This window comes from Tubulanus polymorphus, chromosome 5 (assembly GCF_964204645.1).
Source record: "Tubulanus polymorphus chromosome 5, tnTubPoly1.2, whole genome shotgun sequence".
Taxonomy (NCBI): Eukaryota; Metazoa; Nemertea; class Palaeonemertea; order Tubulaniformes; family Tubulanidae; genus Tubulanus; species Tubulanus polymorphus.
In genome coordinates this window covers 21,469,871-21,496,414 of record NC_134029.1, presented here as the reverse complement: position 1 = coordinate 21,496,414, position 26,544 = coordinate 21,469,871, and the positions used below count along the sequence as shown (strand labels likewise).

The following is a 26,544-nucleotide window of genomic DNA, read 5'->3' as shown; positions in this document are numbered from 1 at the left end:
AAACCCAGGCTTAAATAAAACAGGATTTCTGATTGGCTAATAACGACATCATCTACCCTGCACATGTAGCTGCGTACTCGGGCTAGTGTAGCAGGGTTTCGTAGCGTTGTGAGTCTCGATACCATCAGGTTCGAATCCCTGCCGGGGGAGGATGGGATGCGATAAATGGCGCCGTACGCCGAGAAAAACCTTTCTGATATGATTTCCCGCGCAGTTTTTTTTCTCATTATTATGACAACGATAACTAGCCCGAAGCCATGTAAAAAGTGAATCGTTATTGACCTTATCTACTTGCATTCACGGATTATCGTAGTCAGATGTTATTAGGCATTACTGACCGCCCCTCAATAGCTGTAACCAGTCCACCCAATCAAGATCTGCATTGTGAGCAAACTATAAATGTGATCAGCCGGTATTTATCTGAATCCGAGTCCACGGTTATTCCGCGCTGCCATACGCAGTTGGCGACTTCGACGACTCCCGGCCGGCGTACATGATAATTCGCGGCGGCCGCGATCGCCGGGAGATTTGCATCGCCGGCGTAATTAGAGACCGATAATTAGGCGATAATATTTCAGCCCTGGACGCTCGCGACGATTGGGACGAGCTCGCGACGATTGGGACGAGCGCGTTTCGAAATCTTAAAAACCACCGACATCGTAAGCGTCGTAATCTTAGACAACACTTTCAGTCAGTTGTTAAAACCGTTTGATGTAAACGGTGGAAATGTCTCCGACGCAAATACTGAAAATGCGACCGAGCGACTGAGCGGGCGGGCGGGCGGCTTACGGCTTTAAAGACTTTCAAGTCTGTTTACTCTCGAGAATATCCTAATGGATAATAGTTAGACAAATATGAATACGGTTTAATCCGAAGCGCGGCTCGTGCAACCTCCGTTTTCAGAAGCCGTATCGACAAAATTGAGATGTTTTTCAATTCGATATCTCTGGTAGAAATGATGATGAATAGACCAATAGTGTATATATATATATATATATATATATATATATATACATATAACCAAGGAGAGACGCAAAATGAAAACGTTGTCACTGACAACAATTCGACGTATTAACTAGTCACAGATTCGTCACTTTGTCGACGATTTTCTGCCCGGTTCAACCGTCACTTTGGCAATTCTATTTGCAACAATTGAATCAATGTGCCAAGTAACTGGTGACTGATCATCCAAATGCTGATGGGGCCCCGGTTTTGCGCGGGATCAATCACGTTAATTTACTCCGCAGAAAACCGGGTACGAAACGATCAAACGTCGCGAAATGAACTTCATCAGCGGGGGTTAATTGCGAACTAGATTGAAGGATGAATGATGCTAGACAGGTAAGTCTGGCTTACCACCAACGTCGCGGCTGCAGCATAAATCAAACATCCCATCATTTATTCAGCATCGATTCAAATTTTTCTAGCCGCGGTGTTTATGTTTAATTGCTGTTGGCGATGTGGGATGCGTTCGGAAAATTGGATGACGATTCCGGCAATAACATGAACAATGTCGTCGTCGTATATTATTTGCTCGGACGATTTCGAAAAGTTTGTTCTACTACAAAATGAAAAACTCTCGCCCGCTGAGCACCACTCGACATTTCTCTTTTCCCCTTATCCCCTTACAGTGGGGGGGGGGGGGAGTTCAGAGGCCACAGCGAAGAACCATTGACCAACAAACTCATCATAAAGATTGAAAACCATGAATTGAACCGACACGAACGTTTTTTAAAATCTGGTTCCTCCAAATATCGGACCAGCTCCGAGCCATATTTCAGCACGGGTCAAATTATTTTGTGCGAATAGCTACTGGTCCTGTAAGTGACTCACTTTGCTTTGTTTAGGCATTTTCTAATATCAAGAGAGTGGTTTACATGAGAACTTATTAGGCACCGCCAAAATTAATTGGCTCGGATCTGATCAGGGCAAATTCGTCTTCGTGTGATCAAACACCTCTCAACTTGTAAGTTGGACGATTGACCGCGATGTTGTTTGTGTGATCTCACCGACTGACGGATTTGCGTTTCCCGTTATCTCACGAGGTATCTTTCTCTATGAAGCGATACACACGGCATCAGGATGTATCGTAAAGTGATAAATGACTTGTAGTCAATTAATTCTCATATGGCAAGATTGAACATCATTTCCCAAGTCAGGTATCAAAATGTAAATAGGATGTAAAACACAGCGTTTGACATGAATATAAAAGGTTTTCTCGACAGCGCGCGACGACATTGAACTGAATTCACGTTAGAGTAAAGTTCATGAAATTTCTATTGCGTAAGATAATCAGATGCATAGAGACTGTCTTTTGCTCCGAGTTTTTTGTCGGAGTTCTCTAGAGTTTGAGTTGGTCTGGAGTACGTAATACTCGAAATATCGCTGTCACACAATACAGTTGAAGCAAAAAAAATGCATTTATACTTATTTTGGGATTGAGGAATCATCTTTCTTGATGTATGATATCGATAGTTCCAACGCTGGGAAACGGAAACAAGCACATTTAATCTCGGAAACATTGATTCCCAAAACCGTGACACATTTTTCCCGAGATGTTCCTCGTAAACGGACACATCTTAGGGAAATAGGGAAATTCACATTCAATCTCGGAAACATTTTTCCTGAAAACATGTTCCTGTTTCTGTGTTTCCCTGCATCTCGTATGTCAGGACCGTGAATCATCTAGATCACATCGGCCTTGAACGCTTCATCCGAACTGCATCTTTTATAAGCTTTAACTATTAGCGAAAACAAGTTTTATAATGGCGCGGGGTCATCTTAAAAGTGTTAGCCGCTATAAAACGATAGGCACGCGCGTCTCGTTGACACTTTGGTCCGGCCAACTACGGCGCTAATGACATCATCATTGATTGCGAGTGGATAATTAAGCAATTTAATCTAGACTGAATATGCTTCATTACTACAATGTAACGGCTAATGACCTGTCAGAACCGGGATTTGTCACAAAACCGAGCCGACAGAGATATCAGCTGCATTTGGCGCCGTCGACCGTCGGCTACAGTATATATATATATATATATATATATATATATATATATATATATATATATATATATATATATATATATATATATATATATATATCACGGACCGGACAACTTCAACAACGCGAGAGAACACACGCAAAATATATTGTCATTACACTCGAGACATAACCGTCAATACACACAGGGGACGAATCCTCAATAACTCTCTCATCAGCCATCAGCCATCAGTCGTGCGTGGATGTGTGTGTCTGTATGCTGCAAAACCCTTTTCATCGTCAACATTGTATTTTGAGTGTGCATATATATCAATATACCAATATATATATATACATAGGGACAATATTGCCGATCATTCTCAACAAAGTGAACGAACATTGAAACATTCATTCATTTATACACACACACATATTAATTTAGATGAATAAACTATATATATATATATATATATATATGTGTGTATATATATATATATATATATATATATATATATATATATATATATATATATATATATATATATATATATATATATATATATATATATATATATATATATATATATATATATATATATATATATATATATATATATATATATATATATACACACATATATATATATATATATACACACATATATATATATATATATATATATATATAGTTTATTCATCTAAATTAATATGTGTGTGTGTATAAATGAATGAATGTTTCAATGTTCGTTCACTTTGTTGAGAATGATCGGCAATAGAACGGCGTCGACCGTCGACGTCTGCGCGAACAAACAGAAAATCGAAAACACATTCTATATCCGAGAGAAACATGACTGTAATTATTCGTACAGACCGAGACGTTATTGAACGCTGTTCGCGTCATTTGAAGCCTTCGATTTTCAATACCGCATCGAGGGCCTTGTACAACGTTTTTTACACACAGGTGCCAAACGGCTCCGTGCCTGATTGGCGCGACCAAAAAACGTCGGACCAGGTCGGTGCCAAATTTTAGCACGGGAAAATGATTGCGTATGAATCGTAACTGGTTCTGGAAATGTCTCTGCTATATCACAGATTTGTTCGGTATCGAGTGAGTGATTTATGTGTGAACGCGCTCTCTAATTAGACACGGGACAAATTTGAATCGGGTCTGATCGATGCAAATTTGGCCCCGGTGAAAATGTCTCCCCGCAATCGCAGCTGATACTCCCTAAGGCAGAATTGAAAGTTTATGAATATAAATACAAGGCCGTCAATACAAAACCACAAGAAAAAATCATCAAGACCTCATGTCTAAAATTGTGTAGCTTTTTCATGGCTTCAGACGCTGAGCTTGAAATTTCATAACTTTTCCAACAAGACTCGAAAAAGTTATCACTAATTTCCGTGTGTTTTCGAGGATGTTGAGGGCTAGAATTAAGAATTAAGAATCAGGAATTCCGGTCTGACCGGACGACGCTTCTCGATCACCTTTTAAAAAGAGGGAAGAAAAAAACACCTGAACTGATGATGCCATCTATTTCGCTGTAAAGGTGATATTTCTTCCGATTCGAGAACGATATCTCTTGGGTTTTTCTTATCTGACTCTCTCTCTCGGAGACCGACCGAGCAGAATTGACAGGCAGGCAGGCAGGCCAGACCCGGCGCTGTGTTATTAATAACATGTCAGCCAGGTTTCTTTTCCGCTTCGTCCATCCATATATATATATATATACGCGGATAAAGATACAGTCGCTCGTGATCGGTCTGTCGATGATGAAACCTCGAACGTATCGTTGACACAATGCAGAATCAAACGCCGGGGACCGCGTTTCGTGCGCATAAAATATTGTTTTTACACCGATGTATGATTAGATGAACGGTTCGTTGATCGTACGACTGTGATCTGTTGTTTCTCAGATGTAATGATTGTTCGGTCGGACGGACGGACGGTCGGAGAGTCAGTCAATATATCGCGTACTCACTTGAGAGGCCGACCGTCGACCGAGAGTAAGACAGCTATCTAACAACGAACGTCAAATGGCTTCCCTAGCACAATATAGCGAAACGCACACATCCGCTTAATGGATAGGAAAATTGATTTCTGATCGGCGTAACAAAAAATACAATTCTATACGATCTCAGATATGTCGCGTGTCATGAAGATCTGCTCGAAGTAGAGGATGAAATTTATATATCTTTTCACCCTGGCAAATAATTTCAACACAAACTCCAGAGCCAGGAGCTGGATAGCCAACATCGGCTATAGAACCAAAATCACTGGTACTGGTCTTAAACCTGAAGTCATGATAGTGCACCTGACCCCTGGTTTTGCGCGACTATGCGAATGTGTCAAAAATAAGTTCTAAGTCTCCATCAAGGAACAATTTGACTGATCACCTATATCGCTGTATCAGTGGGTTCGCAAGGAACATCGAAACAAATCAAATCAAATCAAATCTATTAATAAGCCACGATCGCTATTCTATAGCCATGATCTGAGAGACGATTTGGCCCGGGCCAAACTGGCACACCACTCACCTGATACTTAACAACACAAAGTGAATCATTTATAGAAATAATTGCAATTCAAATGACCGTGCTAAATTTTGGCTCGGACCTGGTCGGATGATTTTGGTAAAGCCAAAATTTCGCCCGGGCCATACAGACATGGACTCAACCCACTCCAGCACCCATGTGAACAGCAGTTCCTGGCAAAAGTCGGCCCGCGCCTAAAGTTCTCATTGCTGATCATTTAGATCAAAAAGCCATTTAAACTATTGTATTCATAATTATGCAGGAAAAGATTTCACCGAGCTACTTAATCATGCGACGATTAGAAACCGATCGGTTTTACTCCCGCGTTCTGTTCAACGTGCGTCGACCGTATTTCAATCGGAAACGCGTTTTTCTAAATCTCTATAATACGCTGTAAGTGGTCGTCAGCCGGTAACGAATGGCGATAAAATTCATCAGCCGCAGACGACGTATTTCGATGAATATTCTCGACCGAAGTGGTCGGATTTTCGTTATCTATCGTCGCATCGCCGGTATTTCGCCCGCGACCGACGTAAATATACCCTAAGTGACGGTTTTTTAGCCGGGGGTTTACTTCGCGCGTGGCTGCAACGTTATCCGAATATACACTCGGGAATATACTCGGCGATATATATCGGGTATATACACGGCATATACGTGGCAACAACCGGTTCAACGGCAAAGTCAACGGAATTAATCATTAACACTCCCGGGACGAAAACGTTTAGCTGATGGTCATATAGGTAAATAGCGCCCGTCCTAATCGGATTATATGCACTATTTACTACTATTCATCCATTAGCTGTTTTGCCCGGTTTGCCTCGTTGATAAGACCAATCAAAATTCATAAAACACCGCATCAATAGTTAGATTAACATGAATAATACGTGGCCGTATCAATCGACACAGCTGTACACAAACAACCGAACATCAACGGATAACCAAACATCTCCGACCGGAGCTGAGTGAAAATCCATGGGCGATAACGCCGCAGTGCTGCGTATTAGTCGTCGGACTTTCTTTCCCCTGACAGTGTTCCCACACAGATCATTCCTGTGTATAAGGTGTTTTCCAAAGACTTTGAGGAAATCTCCAATTTCGAGGAAACATCTGCATCACTTTCATATTACCGTAGACTCTTTTTAAACTGGTACTGTGTTTATCTCATGAACCGTTAATTCAGTAGCTTTGGTAGCAAATTTTTATCGTTTACACTACTATACTCAGTTTCAATTGTACCAACTGTACCGATTTAGGTGTAGTCTACTTCTGCTCAAATAAAGGAGTCTTAAAGGCCCATTGGTATGAGCAGTAGTTAACCGGGTAGTAAGCACTTGAGATGCCGTCCCAAGTAATATGTTGATGATGTTTACAGTGAGTAAGGGTGGCTTACAACTGTAACTGTAGAGGTCACACACTGTAATATCTGATTGGGCTTTTATACTGCCAGTGGGCCTTTAAGCATTTTCCATTTAGAAGGAGCTTTTAAGGAATCAATTTAGTTGTAGGGACCCTGCCTGATAATGCAACAGAATGATGGGTGGAGTTAGTAGAATACAGTCTAAACCAGAGCTACAAGACCTACAACTTGAACATCGCTTTGATCTTTTGTATAGAATCTGAAAAAAGTCTCTTGCAGATATTCGTCATTTGGAAGGCTTCGTCGTGTCTTTCAAAACACGTTCTAACTACGGATGACAAGCGAAGAAATAACAGTACAATAAGCACTTGTTATAAAACCGGCGCAGCTAGACAAGGCGAAGGTTGGCCATTGACGTACACAAACCGTACATGAGAGCTTTTCTACCATTAACTCGCCTCGAGTTAATCCCAGTCTTCGGCCGCCTAACCCGGCAAATGTTTCATTTAACGTTTGACAAAAAACTGTAGTCACAGAACCGATAGGTCATTATTATCAACAATGTTCGATCATTGGTTGACAAGCGTGACGAAGAAAATACCGATGACATCATCGCCGCGAGGTAGACAATTTCCTGTTTCGACCCGACGTGGCATGTAATCTAACCATCACCGGACTGTCAGCGTAGAGTTCGAATATCGCGTCGTCGTTGAGAAACAATCCGACGAAATCAAACCTCGAAAACCGTCGAGCCGTCAATTTCTCGACGATACGTATTTTCCATACGCCGCCGACGCGATCGGTTCATCGATTCGCACGTCGGAATTTCCGTGTTTTGTGAAATCGCGTTCGAAAACTAATGTAATCAGCGCGAAAAACGATTGATTTCGAGAATTAGATTACGAACATCTGCGACGTGCAGCGCTGAGAAAATTTTTCCGAATTTTTGCGCCCGGTTATTGACCGATGTATCGGCATTATCCGACACACAAACTCGACGACGCAAATAATATCGTCAAATTGATTGACAAAGCATTTGGTTATGAAAAAAAAACAGAATTGAGCGCTCAGCGTTGACCACTCGCTATATCAAATAGTGATGATACAAGAAGAGTTTTTCCAAGGCTTTTGACTCTATCCAGAACTCAGGACTAAACCTATTATCCATCGAGCAACCCACATCCGCCATGCTTATTACAGATCAAGCCGCCTAAATCCGCCGTGAGTTTTTTCGTTAGCTACACAAAAAAAGGTTACACAGGGATTCGAACCCATTAGCAATAAACTAGACATCAAAGACCTCAACTTAACGTACCGATACCAACATCTTCCTGTTAAAAATTCTTGTCATGAGTATGGACATGACAGATCCGAACACTCACTTATACAAGTAAGGTGAATTTTGGGGGGGGGGGGCAAAAAGTCACGAATTTGGTGGCCCACCTCATGAAAGCATAGAACAAAATAACATGAACTTGTAATAAATGAAAATTAACTGAAAATGAGCTATGAGGAGTAATTAGAACATACATAGGGAAATTCCTGGGCCCAGTTCCACAGTTCCGAGTTAAGATTTGACTCTGAATTAAAACATTGAGATAAACTAATTCTAACTCAGAGTTAACTCTAAACTCACAACTGTGGAACCGGATCCTGAGTGCTAATGGGTTAAGCTCAAAGGTGTCCTATACTAATAACAGTACGGTTAAAGCCCGCTTTCAATTTGACTGGAACTGACCCCTCAACACCATCACTAGTACGCATTAAGAACACAATGCGCAATTCTATACTCCATCACTGATCTTCCTGAGCAATCCAACTTCATTCACTGAAATAAGACAAACACGACAAAGTGGCAGGTAATTATTTCACCGAACCCCATTAGAGCTGATGTCAAGTCAACAATATTTCGACCACGATGTCATCGGTTCAAAGACAATACCGATAAATGCGATGATAATGAAACAGTCACCGATTGTCAGTTAGCGATGTATCGTGAAGTAATTCGGTTTCGTCCCGTTTTGTCCTGTTTGATGGATTCAAGATCAAGAGCCTTAGTTCAAGGTACGTACATATCCGTTCCCTTCACGTTGCCACCAGTCAATTACGCCCCTTGAATTCTTCACGGACCGCTCACAAGTATTATACGACGGCCAATAATCCACCCAGTAACAGCCACAGGTCAGAAATAATCTCTTATATATACGGAGAAAAAACTGGCAAATTCTTGTCATCCATAATCCGAGATGCCAACGCGTCTATTCTTGGATCTGGGAACGTTTTTTGCAAAACATTCGCGACTTATGATACAGGAACTACCCTCGAAAAAAATGCCGATATTTCAGAAAGCTGTGTTCATATTCATCTTACTTTTAGATCAATGTATGGGAACCGATGTCATATTTCAGCATTCGAGAAATATTTCGACAATAATCACTATTTCTGTTCACTTACGAGGGGTGTCATTTGGCGTCTGCGACTGCCAGAACAGAAAACACATTCCGGCCGTGTTCCTATCGATCTCATTTTTCATTCCTTCAATTTGTTCTTGTCGGAGATAGTCATGAAATGGAACAATTCACATGACTGTCTCGACTGCCTAAGAGTATTGTTTTAAGAGATCGGCATATTCGGGGAAACGGAGAAAAACACAACAGTTTTCATGAATTATTAAGACCGGTATGTATTTGTTTTTTTTCATATGTATACCGTATAGATGTAGCGCGACGGCGTCGTCGATCTATTTCGTATTCACGCCGGCGATAAAAAACATTGAACGGTCAGCGTTAAAGGTGGACGACGACGGTACATCGAATAAATAGCGAAACGGCGACAGTAATCACCGGTCGCATAACCAACCATTACGACACTACGTGACGCTTCATTGACTTCCAACAACAAATCTGTCTCCTTAAAACAATCTATCACAGATAGAGAGAGAGAGAGAGACAGACAGAGAACGCATCAGAACTGTAGAACCCGCTGCAAATAGGTATTGCTGTTACAGATGAGTCGATCGGACTGATATCAGATTAATATTCAGTTCTACCGTTAATAATATAACGTAAAAGACGCAGTTACTGCTCAGAGATGGGTAAAGGAAAACCATTCAGAAATCCTGAAGATGACTATTGGGATATAGTTGAAATGTTGATATTATTATGCTGCAACTGCTTTGAGCTGGGCAATGTAAAACTATCTAGTATTTCTGAAGATGACTATTAGCAAAAATACATAAAGATATTTATGTATTTTTGCTATTAGGATAAAGCCAAAATTGAGCTCAAGGAAACCGTATGGACTCGTATTTTCACCTTGTGGAATTTCACCGTATAATCGTTTCAACACGGGAGTTGGTAGCGTATCATCGAGATAAACAGAGAACTGGCTATAATATGAAATCATTTCCAACCCGTGCCATCACAAGGCGGCGAATACCATTTAGATTCAGTTTCGCATTCGACTCACAAAACGTCATATAATCTGCAACAGTTTAGATCAAGGTCCACGGGATAATTATATGTAATCAGAGTGACATAAAGAGCAGGACGCTGGCTGCCGCCGCCGCCGAAGCTGCCGCGTATATGTAGCGAGAGTCCGTCTGCTATGAGTTGGCAAGTTATTACACCGACGAACGCCGACGACGACGGTTGACAGGGAGTGATTGTTGCTCCCGCACTGTTTCATCCGTAACGTCGCTCTACAATTCGACGACTACGTTTTCGTATCGGCCCCGGATTTAAAGTGAGGATTAAATACACTCGCACGGATTTATATACGAATAATCGTTCGAAAAAGGTAAGTTGAAATATTAGTTGGATGTGAAATAGCAGTTAGCCCACGTGCAATACAGTAGTGCACGAGATACGCTCAGCTTTCAACTAACCGTACCGCGAAAATTTCAACGCTGACTATTACCAAGAATTAACAAAAAGTAAACCTTTAAAGATGATCAAAAATTTAAGAGGACGAATGCATAATTCAATTATTGGCTTCAAGGTCCAACAAGACATAATCTTCGAATATCAGATTCACGATTTCGTCGGAACCGGATCAAATATTCCGAACTCGTTAATGATTTAACGAACCGCACCGAGTGCCACCGCCATTAACTACATCGAACAACTTTAACTATGCATCGTTCCGCGACGTTTAGAGAAAAAAAGATAATCATTCAAGAAAAACAACCATCGAACGTTAGCTAAAACAACAACGGAAAATCTGCCACAATTAATAAATTGTATCGGCACTATTACCATGACAACTGGCTACAACACTATCCACCACAACCTGTAAGCATTTTTTCACACGAAAATGCTTCTCGTAGCTTTTTCCATCCATTAGGGATCCACCGGTTTTTGTGGGGGGAAAAAACGCACCATCGGCAATCAAACTGAATTAGGAGCCTAACACCTCGAGACCGGTTCGGACCGGTGCGAAGGGACTTTCAATTACGGTCTTCGTCGACTTCGCGAAGTAATTCAAGTAAAGTGTCGGCAATTTCGAGGAAAAATTTGCAACGCCAGATTTTTTCGATAATCTAATTGTGGAATAGATAGAAACTGGCGCGAAATAAGTCAACATCTCTGATCTCTCTATTCCTCCTTTATGAAGACTATTCATTGTAGCACAAACAAATCTAAACAAAATCAATGCATTTCAATTAGATTTAGAATGCCGTTCCTAATGCCGAACTCATTTCAGAATCGTAACATTAATACTGCCACAGGCGAGCGCTGCGTGAATTATCTTCCGAAATACAATTTAGCATCATTATGTTTCTTTATTCATGGGGCAATACACTCATTCTGTTTCAGAAAAATAAAAAGGTCACGTTGATGACAGAACCTCCTCGAAAGACGACAGCTGTCCGCTCCCGCCGACCGACCGACGAGGAATCTTTATCGATACACGGACGACCGAACCGGCGGTAAAAACACCGGAAAACAAACAATTTCGCCGGCGTTTCAGTTTCGACGAATGGCTAGACCGAGCGTAAAAATGAACACGGCATAATTCGGTCGATAATGAAATAATTGTCGCGAAAAATTGCGTACTCGACGTGCCGAAAAGAGTATTGTGTTAATTACTGGCGTGTAGCTGGTATGGGAATATACTGCGACTGCGGCGTGCGACGACTGTAAGAGGTGTTTATCAAATGAGACGCTAAAACTTCGAATCGTATGAATTAATCATTAATTAGTCTATCGGGGTCGTTCGTCGCCGTCGAGCGTATCGAAAACAAACCCAAACTTCGCCGACACGACTTCGACGGAGGATTTAAAATCGTTTTCGATATTCGTAAAATCGAGTCGTATATGAATCGAATGTTTAAAACATGACGTTCGGCGTATGCCGCGAGATGTTTATCGTTTGGACGTATCGGTAGAACGACCGATCGAATATATCTCGTCTTCATCGTATATATTTCTTCTTCGTCGCTATCTTGAATATTCAGACGCGGGCGACGCTCGATTTCTGACGCGACAAACGGCGGGATTACCATTTTTTAAAAACCTCTCGACTTATCGGTTAAACTTCATTTCGCGTATCGTCGAGGACGCTCGTAAATCGACGAACGACGCTTAGTTAAGCAGTTCATTGTTCGGTCGAGTGTCGATACGAGTTCTACTTTTCCGGCTCGAGAATTTCACGAGATCCGTGTCTGTCTTCGATGACAATTACTAGCGATTGATAATACGAGCTCTACGTAAAACATACACACACCGCGCAGCGCAACGCACGCTATCCTTCATCGGCGGTCGACTATCCCCGGTATTATTTGAATGAACGAAAATTGCTATCGAGATACATGATCGAAAAGCTCTCGCCGTGTAAACCGACAACGACGACGACGTTCAATCGGATCAATTTGTGACAAGAGAGATGCATCAAAAATTTCACGAGAAATGACATAACGAGTATTTCTCGTGCGCGATATTTCCTAACGACCGACGCGCGATCAACAGCCCGTTTCCCGTCCGTCGCGTATGAAATCTCCCGAGGACCGCCGTCGAAAACATAAGTCGTAATTCCGATTTCGACGAAATTCTTTTTTCGTTTCGTTTCGTTTCCCCCCGAAAAAAAAAAACACCGGGGCCGAATACCGATGAAGTCGCCGTAAATGAATTACCGGTTCGCGTAACGTTCGTAGCGGAGGATGTCGTAGAATTTGTAAAAACGTGAATATACGGCGTAAACGACGGCGACCGCGCAAACAAACGACTTCATCGCAAATCGTTTTCCGTGTCATAATAAACCGAGCACGAGTTACGGCGGCTGTAAACGAGACTTCGACGTTCGTTGATAGCCCGACGCTCATCAGCGAAGGTATGGCCGTGAATTGATAACCGAAACGTCGACGCGCGCGGGAGCTCAACGGACATCCATAACAAGCGTCGAATACCGTATGTGTTATCGACCGGTGCCTTTTCAGTTTTTTTTTTTTATTTCACATCGAGACTAGGAAGTTATTGACTTTTTTATTATGACGCTCGTCAAGCGAAACAACATCGTGGCGGCCATCGACGTGTCGTCGTTTCGGCGACTCTACATCGCCGCGAGTATCGTTTATCTCGTGTTGAACACGCTCGTCGCGCGGACCGCGTCGAAAGCTTTGGCTTGCAACACGATCATGATCGAAGACCGGTTCACAGCGTTGTGCACGAACCGCGGCCTAACGAGCATCCCGGCGACGATTCCGGTCGGCATCAACGCGATGCACTTCGAGAACAACAGCCTCGTCACGCTGCACGACAACACGCTCGAAGACTTCGGCTCGTTGCGCCACCTGTATCTCGGATTTAACAAAATCAGCGAAATCGAACACGAAGCGTTCTTCGGCGTGCGTAATTTGATCGTGTTGGATTTGGAAGGAAATCAACTACAATCAGTGCCTTATACAACGCTGCACGATCTACGATCGCTCGTCTATCTGAACTTGAAGCACAACCCGCTGAAAAAAATCAACGTTTATTCATTTCCTGGTCTTCCGATGCTCGAAACTCTCGAGTTGGCCAATTGTCAAATCAAATACGTTCACCCGAAAGCATTTCTCGGCTTGAACAGTTTGAAAGAGCTGAATCTCGCCTACAATAAACTCGATCGGCTGAATTCGGAAATGCACGAAACGTTGAGCCACTCGCTGCGGACGGTAAGACTCTACGGGAATCCGTGGATATGCGATTGCCACCTGCGTTGGTTAAAGGTCTGGCTGATGATGGCCAATCTGAACTGGGTTTTCGGCAACGAGGTTCCGCAGTGCACGCACCCGCACGGACTCGAGGGCGGCAAATGGAACAAACTGCAAATCGACTTCTACGCGTGTCTTCCGACGATTTCACCGGCGAAAACATCGATCGCCGCGACGAACAATGTCAACATTACGCTATCGTGCGATGTCTACTCGCATCCGAAAGGTAAAGTTCGATGGTTCAAAGATAAAACGCTGATTCAGGAGGAATCGTTGTACAGCATCATAACGCCGAACGACGGCGACTTCAACTTCACGACGCGACTGACGATCGTCAACACGAATCGTAACAATTCCGGCGCGTACATGTGCGAGGCGTCGAATTTCGCCGGTCGCGTCGTCGGCGAGATCGTCGTCGGCGTACAATCGCCCGACGATCCGCTCGAGTTGACGTTCGATACGGGCGCCGTGATCGGCATCATCGTCGCCGGCGTCGTCGTGCTCGTCATGATTTGTTTGACGGTGATTTTGTGCCGGCGTAAACGTCGTCGACGAACGTTCGCCGCGAAGAAACCGACGACGATTGCGAAGTCGACGTCGAACGCGAGCGAGTTGGCGTTCCGACGCGGCGGCGACCACCACCACATCGACTCCGACCACAAGGACAACTCGTTGACGTCGTTCAAAATCCAGGCGAATCCGTTCTACACGGATCCGTATCGGTTTCCGCAGCCGGACAACGACGATAAAGAACGACAGCGAATATTCGCGCACGGTGGCAAGAAAAACTTCGACCGGCCCGACCCGGGATTGAGGTCGCCGATGAAACGCGGTCCGTCTCCCGGCGCCGGATCGCCTCACCACGTTGTACAATCCGACTACGTGACTATACGACCGAATCAACACGATTGGCCGAATCAAAATAAATCCGCGTACGAGAATGATAATTACCACTGGTCGCCGAGCGGATACGCCGGTAATAAGCCAATCACGTTCCGGCCATACACGTCGCCGTCGTTTCCGAGCGAGGGCGGCGGCAGCGCCCATTCGGGAGACGAGGGATCGAGGACTCACTCGCTGGAGTCGTTCAATCACCGAGCCACTCCAACCGGAGGCATTCAACAAATGAGTTCCATAGAAGATGAAGGTGGCTATGTTTATGGAACTGTAGTGTAGATACCGTAGATAGATATTGATAGTTAGATTAATACGAATGACTTGTTTCTTTTTACCATTTTTTTGTATGGAAATGTATGTATATATATGATATGTTAAAACTGATTGAATTCTAAAGCCCAATGCAGGGAGACACGGAAACGAGGAATCTAACATGTTTGATGTTGGAAACATTGCTTCCAGACCCACGTTTCTCGCAAATGATATAGGGAAACATGTTTCTGTCTCTGTTTCCATGTTTCTCTGCGACATGTAGAATGGGCTTGTATCAATGTGGGGGGTTATTCTTTATTTAGTATCTATTTGCTCATAACACCTTGCATAAGTCAGTCGTCGATGAATCAACGTCATCGTTTTGATTTGTTAGAGTTCTGCGAGGCTGTCGTTCTGAATGTCGCAATATTTGTATACATTATCTTCGATCGATATTTTCCTTTTTGAGTTGTTTTCGTTGCAAATACGTGGATAAAATCATAGACGATCATTTCGAACTGATCCGAAAGAGCTTATCACGTTACTAACTTCAACCACCCTCAGAAAGCCTAAAAAATCTGCATCCTAACTACTGGCAATGTCGAGCTTTCGACTACCGCCTTTTTGGCGATATATCCTTTTATCTAAAACGCATAAACCGTCAGGGTGGTTCCGGGCTTCGGATATCTAAAAAAAAAGCCCTCGGTTGTTCCGAGAGGCTGTTACGCGCATTAAAGCTATTTACTCGAACGATAAGTGTTCAGCGCTTGAACTTGCAATCGGGAAAAGAATGACCGAAATGACACCACTTCGGCTACATTTATTCTGTAATACGAGTAGCAATAACTATGATCATCGCATGACACTACGGTTCATTCTCGATGTAGTCGAATAAAATTGCAATTTACTTATTATTTCGATGTGTTTGCAGTTTTTAATGTTTGAATGTTTGCATGTAATTGTACGGACCAATTTTGTGCGTGGTTGAATACTTTGAAATGCGAAAGCGATGCGTGGTGTTTTATAGAATCGGTGAGATTGCATGATATCGTTTTTTCAGGGGGGGGGGGGGGTAGATTACAATTGTTTTCTACGAACAGAGATTCAAACTCATTTGTTCATTTCCTTCAGAATCACGTTCAACATTGTTGTAATAAGGCAGATTTTTAAGATAGTTTTGCGCGACACGCAAACCGTATTTCAAAAACGTCTCCGACATCTAATGCGAAATTCCAAAGCAAACGAGTTTGCATGCGAAACTTTGTTCGACGTTTCAATTTCGTAAATAGCAGTGGATCCACGGTATCGGTTGTTTAATTTTCCCTGAGAAAAAAATGGAGTGAAAATGCGAAACCGTGGATGCGCTGCTGGTGTGTAAGGCATGGTTTCAATACGATTGACTCGATGTTAAACATTTCGAAGTGTGGCGCATGTTTGTTTCTTGCATCAACATTTAAAATGAATAAATGAAAAATCTTTTCAAAAGACGTTCGATGGTATTATTTCTGTATTGCTGCTGGTGCTAGCAGGGTTCATACGCCGGGGCTTAAGTAAGCAGTTTCAAGCACTTTATGATAGCACAAGCTTGGAATAATCATTGAATACTCCAAGGTAAAACTCACTCTATAAGGCAAAAGTGACACCTTTATCCTAATCGTCCTTGTCCATAACGCATGATTGTCCAAAATAATAATTTAGGATAGCAAAAGTTAGCACTTTCTCGAAGCGCTTTTTGAAATGTACCTATGAAAAGTAAGCACTTTGTAAGGGCCTTTCTTATTAAGTAAGTACTTTTGAGACTGGCTATGAACCCTGCCGTGGTGTAGGTGGTGGATAGTGCTGTTAGAGGAATTAGTTTTCAAGTAGAATATCGAATAGCACTGAGAATGGATCGCCGGCACTTGAGGCTGAATAGTTTAATCAATTTGATTGAGTTACTGATCCATTTGATCTATACTTGAGTGGCAGCGATTACGATTCAAGCTGTCCCCTATTATCACACTGTCACATACCCTTAAACCCATACCACGCCGTAACGCTCGAGATTTCTAAGTAATTAAAAATACTTCCTTAAACGTTACTTTAGGGCCTTGTTTATTAAACTTGGACCAAATTTGGCTCACATGTATCTAACCACTGAAGTATCAACATCATTAAAAGTGGAATAATAACATGTATCTTATACAGCCACGATCACACAACTGTTTTCAGCCCAGACCAAATTTGGCGCGTGCCAGTTCGACCCGACCAAAATTTCCGGGCCAATTTTCAGCACGATGACTCACTTTGCTTTGTTAAGCAATTTTAAGTATATTGGGCAAGTAGTTTACGCATGAACGCGCTCTTTTATTGGACGATTTGGCCCCGGCCAAATTGGCACGGATCAGGCCCGAGCCAAATTTGGCCCGTGCCTAATTAGAGAGCGCGTTCACACGTAAACCATTTACTTGATACTAAACAATGCTCAAACAAAGCGAAGTGGGTCATTTCCGGTATCAGTTGCAATTCAAATGCAATCATTTGTCTAGTGCTAAAATTTGGCCCGACCAAAATCGTCAGACCAAATTTGGCCCGGGCCAAAAAACACTTGCGTGATCGCGGCTTTTGATGCGGGACAATTCGTCTAGGACCGAATCGGGCGTCTCCGTGTGATCGGCGGCCATAGAGGAAGTACGCCGACATCGTCGAGTAGAACGATGGCCCAAATGTATCTGATTGATTCATAGACTATCAACTGATTTTAATCATACACTGAATGAACACCTAAGTTCAACTCTATTATACGCGCCGATAGCGTCGGTATCAGTGAATTCTGAGATTCGTATTTGGCGCACACACACCATGTTTCCGATGAATTCTGTATGGATGAATTTCGAAATCTGATCATTTTTTTTCAGGGCTGATCATCGACACGATAGAGAGAAATATACGTCGCCAGAGCGGACACGAAGATAAAGGAGAAACGTACAGTCACTGGATCGCAGCTGACCACATGGGCTCGTTACACCGCGACACATCCATTAAACCGACCGATTTTAACTACTGATCCATTTACGGGCGTCCCCGGGATTTTTTCTGGGGCAAAATCTACCAGATTTTAAATTCTATTACTTAACAATCTATGCCATGATTTAGTCCCTATAATGTGCTTGTTTTATAGAGGTCAAAGCTGTATTGATGCTGTAATATATACTTATCTAAATCTAAATTGTTGCCACAGTTAGAAAATTGCGCAATTTACAAGGTAAAAAAAGACATTTTCCATGGTTTGAAAAAGGGCGCTTTAGCCCAAAAGGGAAGTCATTTGCGCTTCCAACCCCTCCTTGGGGACGCCCACGATATGGGGTATCCACAGTCACATGTGGTGGTGAAAATAGATTGAGTATAACCCTAAAGTAGGCATTGATAGAAATTCTAAAAATTGAAAATTAAGAAAAATTATTTAAAAGATGTTCCTTACTACATTTTGTGAATAGAGGTTTCGTATTGATTTAAAAAAAAAAATATATGTATCCTACTATAAGCGACACCTCGACCGTGTATCAGGCGTGATCGGGTTGAATTGGACCGAATTGAAAAAATATTCAAAAGCAGCCGTTGTTCTCACCATTAAATCATGTACGGCGCAATTAGAAATTAGGGCCGCTTGTGACAAGAAAGCTGCTGGTAAACGCATTTGCGAAGCGGAAATTGCATTGTATCGATATCTGCCGAAAACGATGTCATTATTAAAAAAAGCGCGCGGCACAATGCCGAATGTAGGCCTTGTATTGTGTTAATTAATGATCGCTGTGAGCTAATTAATGCTTAACGTATAATTATCTATCATTGTACATTTATAAACTACGGTTATGTTAATTTTTCTATGCACGATGCATATACGTGTATGTCTAGCCGAACAAACTCGGGGTTTCGTTTTTAAGAAACGGAATCTCTCAGAAATTACACTACGTTAGATTTATGTTTGAGTAGCAGGGTGGCCATTTTTCCGCCAATTTACGAATTCCATAGAGTTTTCCCAGATTTATTCATGTCATAACGCAAATTTCCTAAAGTGAATCTGCGGCAGATGAATGGAGAAATTTATTGGTTTAAAACGTTACAATTCATTTATTTTTCATTGCATCACCTACTGGTAGAGAAACCTGTGGTCAAAATTATGTAGAAATTAATTCAGTTCCCAGTTTTCCCACGTCAGTGGCCTCCCTGTGGATGGAAACATACCTAGAATTCAGTTGTCCATGCTTACGCGTATGTGAACATTTTTTGTTAAAATTCAATTCGTGCAATTAAATAAATAGACGAGAAAATTCGTAGCGATGAATCGCTGATGTCATTGTTCTTTTCTGGAATTGTTGAAGGCGAGCGAGGCATACTGACTGAGGGTTCCTACGGATCACAGTCATTACTCGATATATAATAAGCAGTCTCAAACGAGGATATTCCCCAAATTCCAACGAAGAATCTGTATCACTTTCATATCCCAATTGCTGTAAACTACTCCTAAATCGGTACTGTTTAACTGTTTATCTTAATAAACAGTTCATTTGATTGTTTTTTTGGTTTCTAATTTGGTTACCGTCTAGTTGGTTAAAAATAATCTTGGTCCAAACTGTATCGATTTAGGCGTACTGTAAGACTACAAACTAGACAAAAAATTCTAAATGCCTATTTCTCATACTTGAAGGAGTTTTTAAGGATTTTCATCATCATCACAATCGTCATCAGATCTTGATGTGGAACCACATCAGCAATTTTATATCATTATCAGGATACAGTTATCTTTCTGGTGGCAAGCGCTCAAAATTAAAGGAGTTTCAAGCGCCTTTAAAAGCATTTTTCCATTTATGTAAGAAGTTTTTAAGGAATCAAGGAGTCGTCGTGGGGGGACCGCGTGAAATTCAATTTGAAAATCAAATAAATCGACGCCGCGATAAATCGTCGACGTCGTTTTTCTTTCCGGGATACTTCGAGTCTCGTTGACGGCGAGCGAGGCATACTAAGTACTGGTAGACGCGGCGATGACTGGTAGAAAGTAAATTTCAGTACTCCGAGTGCGTTCGAATAAAGAAACCGAGACCGGGTGTAAGGGCCATCGATCAAGTCGCGAGTGAAATGGAAACCGTATATATCGCTTCGCTGGGACCCGCGAAGGTGGTGAGAAACATAGTCGCAAATGAGCAATTCTTCAGCGACAAACCGAATATACACGAACGAATTCTGTCTTCATTATTACCGGGGTACGACGACGTACGGATCGGTGACTTCAGCATCGAGTTTAATTAACAACCCGAGAGGTTGAGGGAGGGGGTGACACGAGCGCAAGTATCAACTTCATCCGACGAGCTGAATCGGAATTTTGTTATTTTTGATTATCCCGCCGTCCTAACTATTATTTGGTGCGCAGCAAAAGCAAAAAGGGTTTTGCTTTTATATTAGGTCTAATAGTTTTTTTCCTGTATATATATGATCTGTGGTACTGATCTGTGGTACAGACACATTTGCGTAATCCGCAATTCATATTCTTCGGAATACGGCAAAAATGAAAAAATAGCTTATCATCATACAGCGATGCTGATAGGGCGGGAAGAACCAAATACATCTCATAGATTACATATGATGTCTACCCGACAAGTGTAACACGACACTCGCGTGTCTACAGTTTAGTTATGATAATCAGGTTCAATTAATCTAAGTGATCGGGTTTTTAGAATATGGAGTTTAAACTACCATCTGTCTAATGAGTCGGAAAATAATGGATTGACAATCCTTCGCACGAGACCTTTTAACATTTTTTTTCCTAAAAAATGCAACCGCAATATTCACACTCCCTCGTGATATTGTAGCTGACATTAAAAAAAATTACCCTATTCACCGTGGTTGCCTAGTTTTTTGAAGCCGTTATACAGAATTCATATTTACATCATTGATTGTCGAGCTGTATGCTTACCTCTCAAAATACAACTCAGACGCCATCTATCTCGATGAAAAGGAACTATTTTCAATGCAAAGAATACGTCTTTACAACCCCCACTGTCACAATTTTCTGATGATTTTACGAAATAAGTTAATTAAGAACATGTTTGAATTTGCTTACCTTTTGCACAATATGGTCAAAGTTTATTCCTAGCTCTGAAAAAAGGAATACACACACATACAAATGCTACTAAATATGAAATATACAGATAGTCCTCAGGGGTGGATCCAAGAATTTTAATAAGTTTGATGCTTTCTGGCGCATTCTTAGCACTTTTTTGCTAGAAATCAAAAGGTAATGATGACGCATTTTGTGAAAAATCGCTGAGCAATTTGGTACCTTTGATATGATATTGACTCTGCTTTTGAAATGTTTGGTCACCCAAAAATAGATGGCCACATGCCGGGTGCACCCCCTCTGGATCCTGGCTATGTTTTTGAAATGTTTGGTCACCCACAAAGGGGGGGCACATGTCGGGTGCACCCTCTCTGCCGGGTGCACCCCCTCTGGATCCACCACTGATCCTAAGAACTTAACATCAGTATAGCATACCTTCCATGAGAGGAGGTTCATTTTCATAATCTTCTGTAGAAGCTGATCCGCCGTAAGGAGTCGTCTGACTGGGTGTCATAATTGATCCCGTGTACGGTGTTTGTTGCTGTGGATTATACGGCGTATCGTAACTAGGTGTCTGTTGGCTGTAGTCAAATTGACCAAATTGTCTGAAGAAAAGAAATTAGTTAATGCTATCAAGTTAAGAATTCATAGCCTCACAACCAGCAAGAATCCACAAGCCAGGAGTGGTTGACTCCTGGCCAACTAGGCCTAGGCCTATGTAATGACTGGTAGACTGATATTGATCTCAGCAAAATCCACAGTTGATGATTTGACAATTTTTGTTTGTTTACAGTTTTGAAGTTTAGTCGTAACTAAACGAAAGGAGGAACGAAAATGATGAAATTGTCAGAATGAATTGTTAAATCATCAATTGTGGGTCTTGCTCATGAACTAAGCTTGACTTACGGATTAGGGGCGTAATCTGCTCCAAAATCGTAACTGGCTTGTTGACCGCCGCCATAAAATCCATCCTGATTTCCACCGTAATCCATTCTTTCAACTCAAATCTAAAAATTAACAACAATAAAATCATCACTTATCGAACGCTTGTGGAATGAAGACTATGGTTAATTTCTTCGAAGTCGTTGCTGTCTGGCTGTTGGTTCGTCGTTGAGATAGAGATCTACAACGCTACTTTTCATTGCACGGATTAAACATTTTAGTTTGTCTCAATTCCAGTCAGTATCTAAAGGCTATTGGTTAATGTGAGAACAATCAATTATTCCATCATGTCAGATGTTAGAATTTCATTTATTTCCATTTATTTAGTCATCTTAGGCTATAACTCATGATGCCTGATACTTTTTTAGGCCTAGTTCAATATAATCTATAATAGTATCTATAGCCATTATCCCTCCCAAACAAGCAAGGGGAACTGCAGTTTAATACTGTATCTAGCCGTTGTCCCTGAGAAACATTATTATAGGAAACCCATACATCGTCCGGTATTCAGACTAATTAGGGAACCCATTCATCATAATATTCAGACTTAGCCTTCTTCTACCATATACTGGCTGTCTATATTAGTTTGAAGATTACGCCAGTAGCACATATGGTAGCAGTCTGGAGATATTCCCAATTCATAGTCCATTGAGGCAAGCATAGGTCAGCAACGTGAAGGTAACAGTTGAAATACAAAAAGGTTTACTTCATTGCAGCAAGTTATGACACTGGAAAGAATTCACCGAGCAAGCCACAATATTCCAGTCTACTAGGTCCAAGGGAAAAAATGATGTTTTTGTTGGATTCCAACAGAACAACATATCACAGCGATGTTGTTAATGCCTGGCCCATTGAAATATTTACATATTATCTTAAGGCGCTTTTACGAAATTGAATCTGATTCGGTTTAGCTAAATCCGATTCGATGTCGGAAAACAAAAGGTTTAGTAAATCGAATCGTTTTTCGTAAATGAGTCGAATCAATTTATCAATTTAAAGGTCGCGATTCAAAAGAAAATGGGCGTCAACGGTGACCGAATTATTGATAGATGATGGTCTGCGATAGATATCTTAAGCCCGCGGTCGAAGAGGACGCCATGTTGGATTTCACTGACTAAATCGCCACTAACTTGCTCGCCGAGCAAGTTAGTCGATTTAATAAATCAGTTTACTAAACCGCGTCCATAAACGAGTTGATTTACCAAATCCGATTCACTAAACCGCGTGCTGTAAACGTGAAACTTAAATCGATTTACAAAGATTCAGTTTCGTAAAAGCGCCTTTAGCTTGAACCCCGATCCTAACATGCAGTGGGATTTCTCCTATAGCGCTATCTGACACAGCCCCCTGTCACTCAGTAAAAAACAGGAGATGAATACACAGACTAAGCTAAAATTAATCAATGTACAAATACAATGGAGTTTCAGTCTGTATCGATCACAAAAACTCGCTTAAGAAGATGAGGATACTTTAATTTATTCACAGAATTAATCACTAAAATATTCTACGGACCTGGTACGAAATAAAACAACTTTTTGTCGAAATTTCTCACAACTGTCAACGTGTGTTTTGACCCGAGTGCGCCTGCGCGTATTCAGTTTACTTCCTCTTCCGGCGGCCATAAGTTTTCGGTAAATAGAATTTATTCTGATATCACCACATTTATCGGTATTTTTACGGCCCATCTCTCGTTGTGGCGCTTTGAATATTTATTGTTCTAATCGTAAGAATAAGTCACGAGTGTTATCGTTCGTATTTCATGGATTTTGTGTCTACATTGTCAAAAATCCGGCTCTAAAATTCGTACGGAAAACATGGCCTACACCTAACTGGTCCTTTACCCCGAGAAATACCGTGTCATTCATTTGATACGTTTAGAAATTGGATATATGTTTCAATAAGGGGCTTCAATCCTTGATTTCGGAGTAATTTGAACATTTTCTTTCGTAATTCAACGCCATTCCTAGTTGGAATGAACATTGTCGTTGTAGAATTTAATTTGTTCTTACGAATTAATCCTGAAGAATTGATATTTGATCATCTCAAAGTTTTGGCCTTGCTTTTTCTTGAATTATATTTTTTATGTTTGTAGAAATGAAGACCATTAGATTGAATGAGACCGTGAAAATCCCTAAGGGAAGTAAGTACTAAATCAACTCATCTGTCAGTGCCCACCTGATAAACTTTTTAAGCCAGGAATTCTTCGTGTACCCTGGATTCTTGGGAGTCCTGGCCCTTGGCTGAGCATTCTGTGAGGTTTCACTTAATTTAGAACACCTGAAATGTGTCGTGACTAAAAGTTATGTTGATCGTTTCTGATGATTTGCGTCAATTCTGAATTTCAGTTGAAGTCACCATCAAAGCCCGACGGGTGACAGTGAAAGGCCCACGTGGCGTCCTTAGACGTGACTTCAAACATGCTTACATTGAAATGAGCAAGAAGGGAAACATAATTCTCGTTGAGAAATGGTTCGGAACGCGCAAAGAATTGGCTGCTGTCCGAACTGTCTGTTCACATATCCAGAATATGTTCAAGGGTGTTACAAAGGTACGTCAAAATTTAATGGTCCATATATCTCTGGATATAACACCTAGCTCGCAGTAGATTTAGTTCGGTGGTCATCCTTCATCGTGGAGTTGGCTGTTTACTTTACCTTTTAGTTGAAATGTCTAGCGATGTTGGTCCTCTGTGGAGACCTTCAGAAAGATAAAGAAAAAGCTCATTTAGGTCCTGGCCAGTCTTAAAAAGTGAAGCTCACCTGGTCATTGTACTTGAGACGATCTATGTTGACGACTTATCCAAATGACGACTTCTACTTAGTTGATTAAGTTGCAAATATATTTCTGCACTCGAAGATATAGAATAATGAATGTGATGCCTTGGCTGTATAATGTAACCATAAGTCTTGATGAGTGTTGACTATGACAGTAGACTCTGATCAAGTCGCATCTTTTGGGGCTGTAAAATTGACTTGAGCATTATCCAAATTGGATATTACGTATTTCATAGACAGTGCAAAAAAATATTTCAACAAATATCCGGGTTGATCTTTGATCAGTTCTGACTCGAGTAGGGTCTACTGTATATCGTTGTAATCATGTCGTAATTCGCTCGTTTATTTTCAGGGATTCCAATACAAAATGAAATCCGTGTACGCTCATTTCCCGATCAACATAAACATTTCTGAAAATGGAAGCATGGTCGAAATCCGTAACTTTTTGGGCGAACGATTCAACAGACGCGTGTCGATGGCTAAGGGTGTCCTGTGCAGACTATCGGGTGTTAAAGATGAAATTATCTTAGAAGGAAATGACATCGAGGATGTGTCCCATTCAGGTAGAGATAGATATTATTTTATACTTCTATTCAGGGTTCATATTACTCGTTGAAAACTCGTTTTGATTGAAGAAATTACATTTTACTCCTTAAATATTGGTAATGGGCTAAAAATTCAAGGAAGTGATTGTCTAATACTTTTCAATGGCAATACATAGTGACAAGCATTAGCCATATCCTAACATGGATGTATAAACTAGAAGGACAGCGCACCAGCTATCAGATCAAAGGCCCCGCTGATAACAGCCGCTCGCACTTTATTTGCATCTAGTTTATACGTCCATGATCCTAATTATTCATGGACATGGTTTGGATAACATCTCCAGATTTTTGTGCATTTTCTCATGGAATATCTTGTCTAAACACTCGAGTTTTACCATTTATAAATATTTTGGGACTCGCCGAGTTGCCTTAAAACTCCCTTGGGAACAAAGGGGGTACTAAACATATTTCAAAAAATGATTGATCAATTTCGCAGGCAAATTCTTCTCTTTTATGATAGCCATTAAAATGTATCGATCTCTTTTCAGCGGCTCTCATCCAACAGTCAACTACGGTGAAAAACAAAGATATCCGTAAATTCTTGGATGGTGTTTACGTCAGCGAAAAGACGACGGTTGTGCAAGAGGCATAAATAGTTGTTTCATGATAATAAATAAATAATTAATACTGTCATCAGGAACTATTTTCTAGTGTTATTTGTATTGTGCAAGAATTTCGACTTTGAGTGGCATTGTACAGAGGAACCTCGTTATATCGATTTGTCGGTTATTACAAACCTAGAATTTCATGCCAAACAAGACAAAAACTTATTTCAGTTCCCCTTACGTTCGTTGTATCAAGGTCCCACTAGATCATTCCGATTGTAGTACAAAGGTAAATTTTGTCTAGAAGTCATAGCCTATCTATGGTTGAGTTATTCGATGCATTTCTTTGATGTGGAGGCATT

The 26,544-nt window shown here is 41.3% G+C and overlaps 3 protein-coding genes across 4 annotated transcripts in view; 2 read left to right on the top strand and 1 right to left on the bottom strand.

The window, feature by feature from the left end:
- The window catches only part of LOC141905594 (protein YIPF5-like), a 34,799-nt gene extending 10,957 nt beyond the window's left edge, over positions 1-23,842 (bottom strand). Inside the window, exons 1-4 of the mRNA XM_074794528.1 lie at positions 23,771-23,842; positions 22,223-22,323; positions 21,752-21,921; positions 21,320-21,354 (exon numbers count right to left, since the gene is read on the bottom strand). Coding sequence (XP_074650629.1) covers positions 21,320-21,354; positions 21,752-21,921; positions 22,223-22,308 — 291 coding nt within the window. The 5' untranslated portion in view covers positions 22,309-22,323; positions 23,771-23,842. The remainder of the gene's footprint in view (positions 1-21,319; positions 21,355-21,751; positions 21,922-22,222; positions 22,324-23,770) is intronic.
- Positions 13,389-16,656, top strand: LOC141906153 (leucine-rich repeat, immunoglobulin-like domain and transmembrane domain-containing protein 2). The gene has a single exon (XM_074795369.1). It carries the CDS (start codon positions 13,516-13,518, stop codon positions 15,247-15,249), a length of 1,734 nt encoding a protein of 577 aa, XP_074651470.1. The 5' UTR covers positions 13,389-13,515; the 3' UTR covers positions 15,250-16,656.
- An 18-nt stretch (positions 23,843-23,860) lies between the features above and the next one.
- Positions 23,861-26,277, top strand: LOC141905592 (large ribosomal subunit protein uL6-like). Of its 2 annotated transcripts, XM_074794527.1 has the most exons (5): positions 23,861-23,889; positions 24,351-24,398; positions 24,604-24,806; positions 25,385-25,595; positions 26,126-26,277. In XM_074794527.1, the coding sequence occupies exons 2-5, from the start codon at positions 24,353-24,355 to the stop codon at positions 26,227-26,229; spliced, it is 564 nt and encodes a 187-aa protein (XP_074650628.1). In that variant the 5' UTR covers positions 23,861-23,889; positions 24,351-24,352; the 3' UTR covers positions 26,230-26,277. The 2 variants fall into 2 exon arrangements, with proteins under 2 accessions (XP_074650628.1, XP_074650627.1); XM_074794526.1 differs by lacking the exon at positions 23,861-23,889 and having other exon boundaries at positions 24,341-24,398.
- The last annotated feature ends 267 nt before the right edge of the window (positions 26,278-26,544 follow it).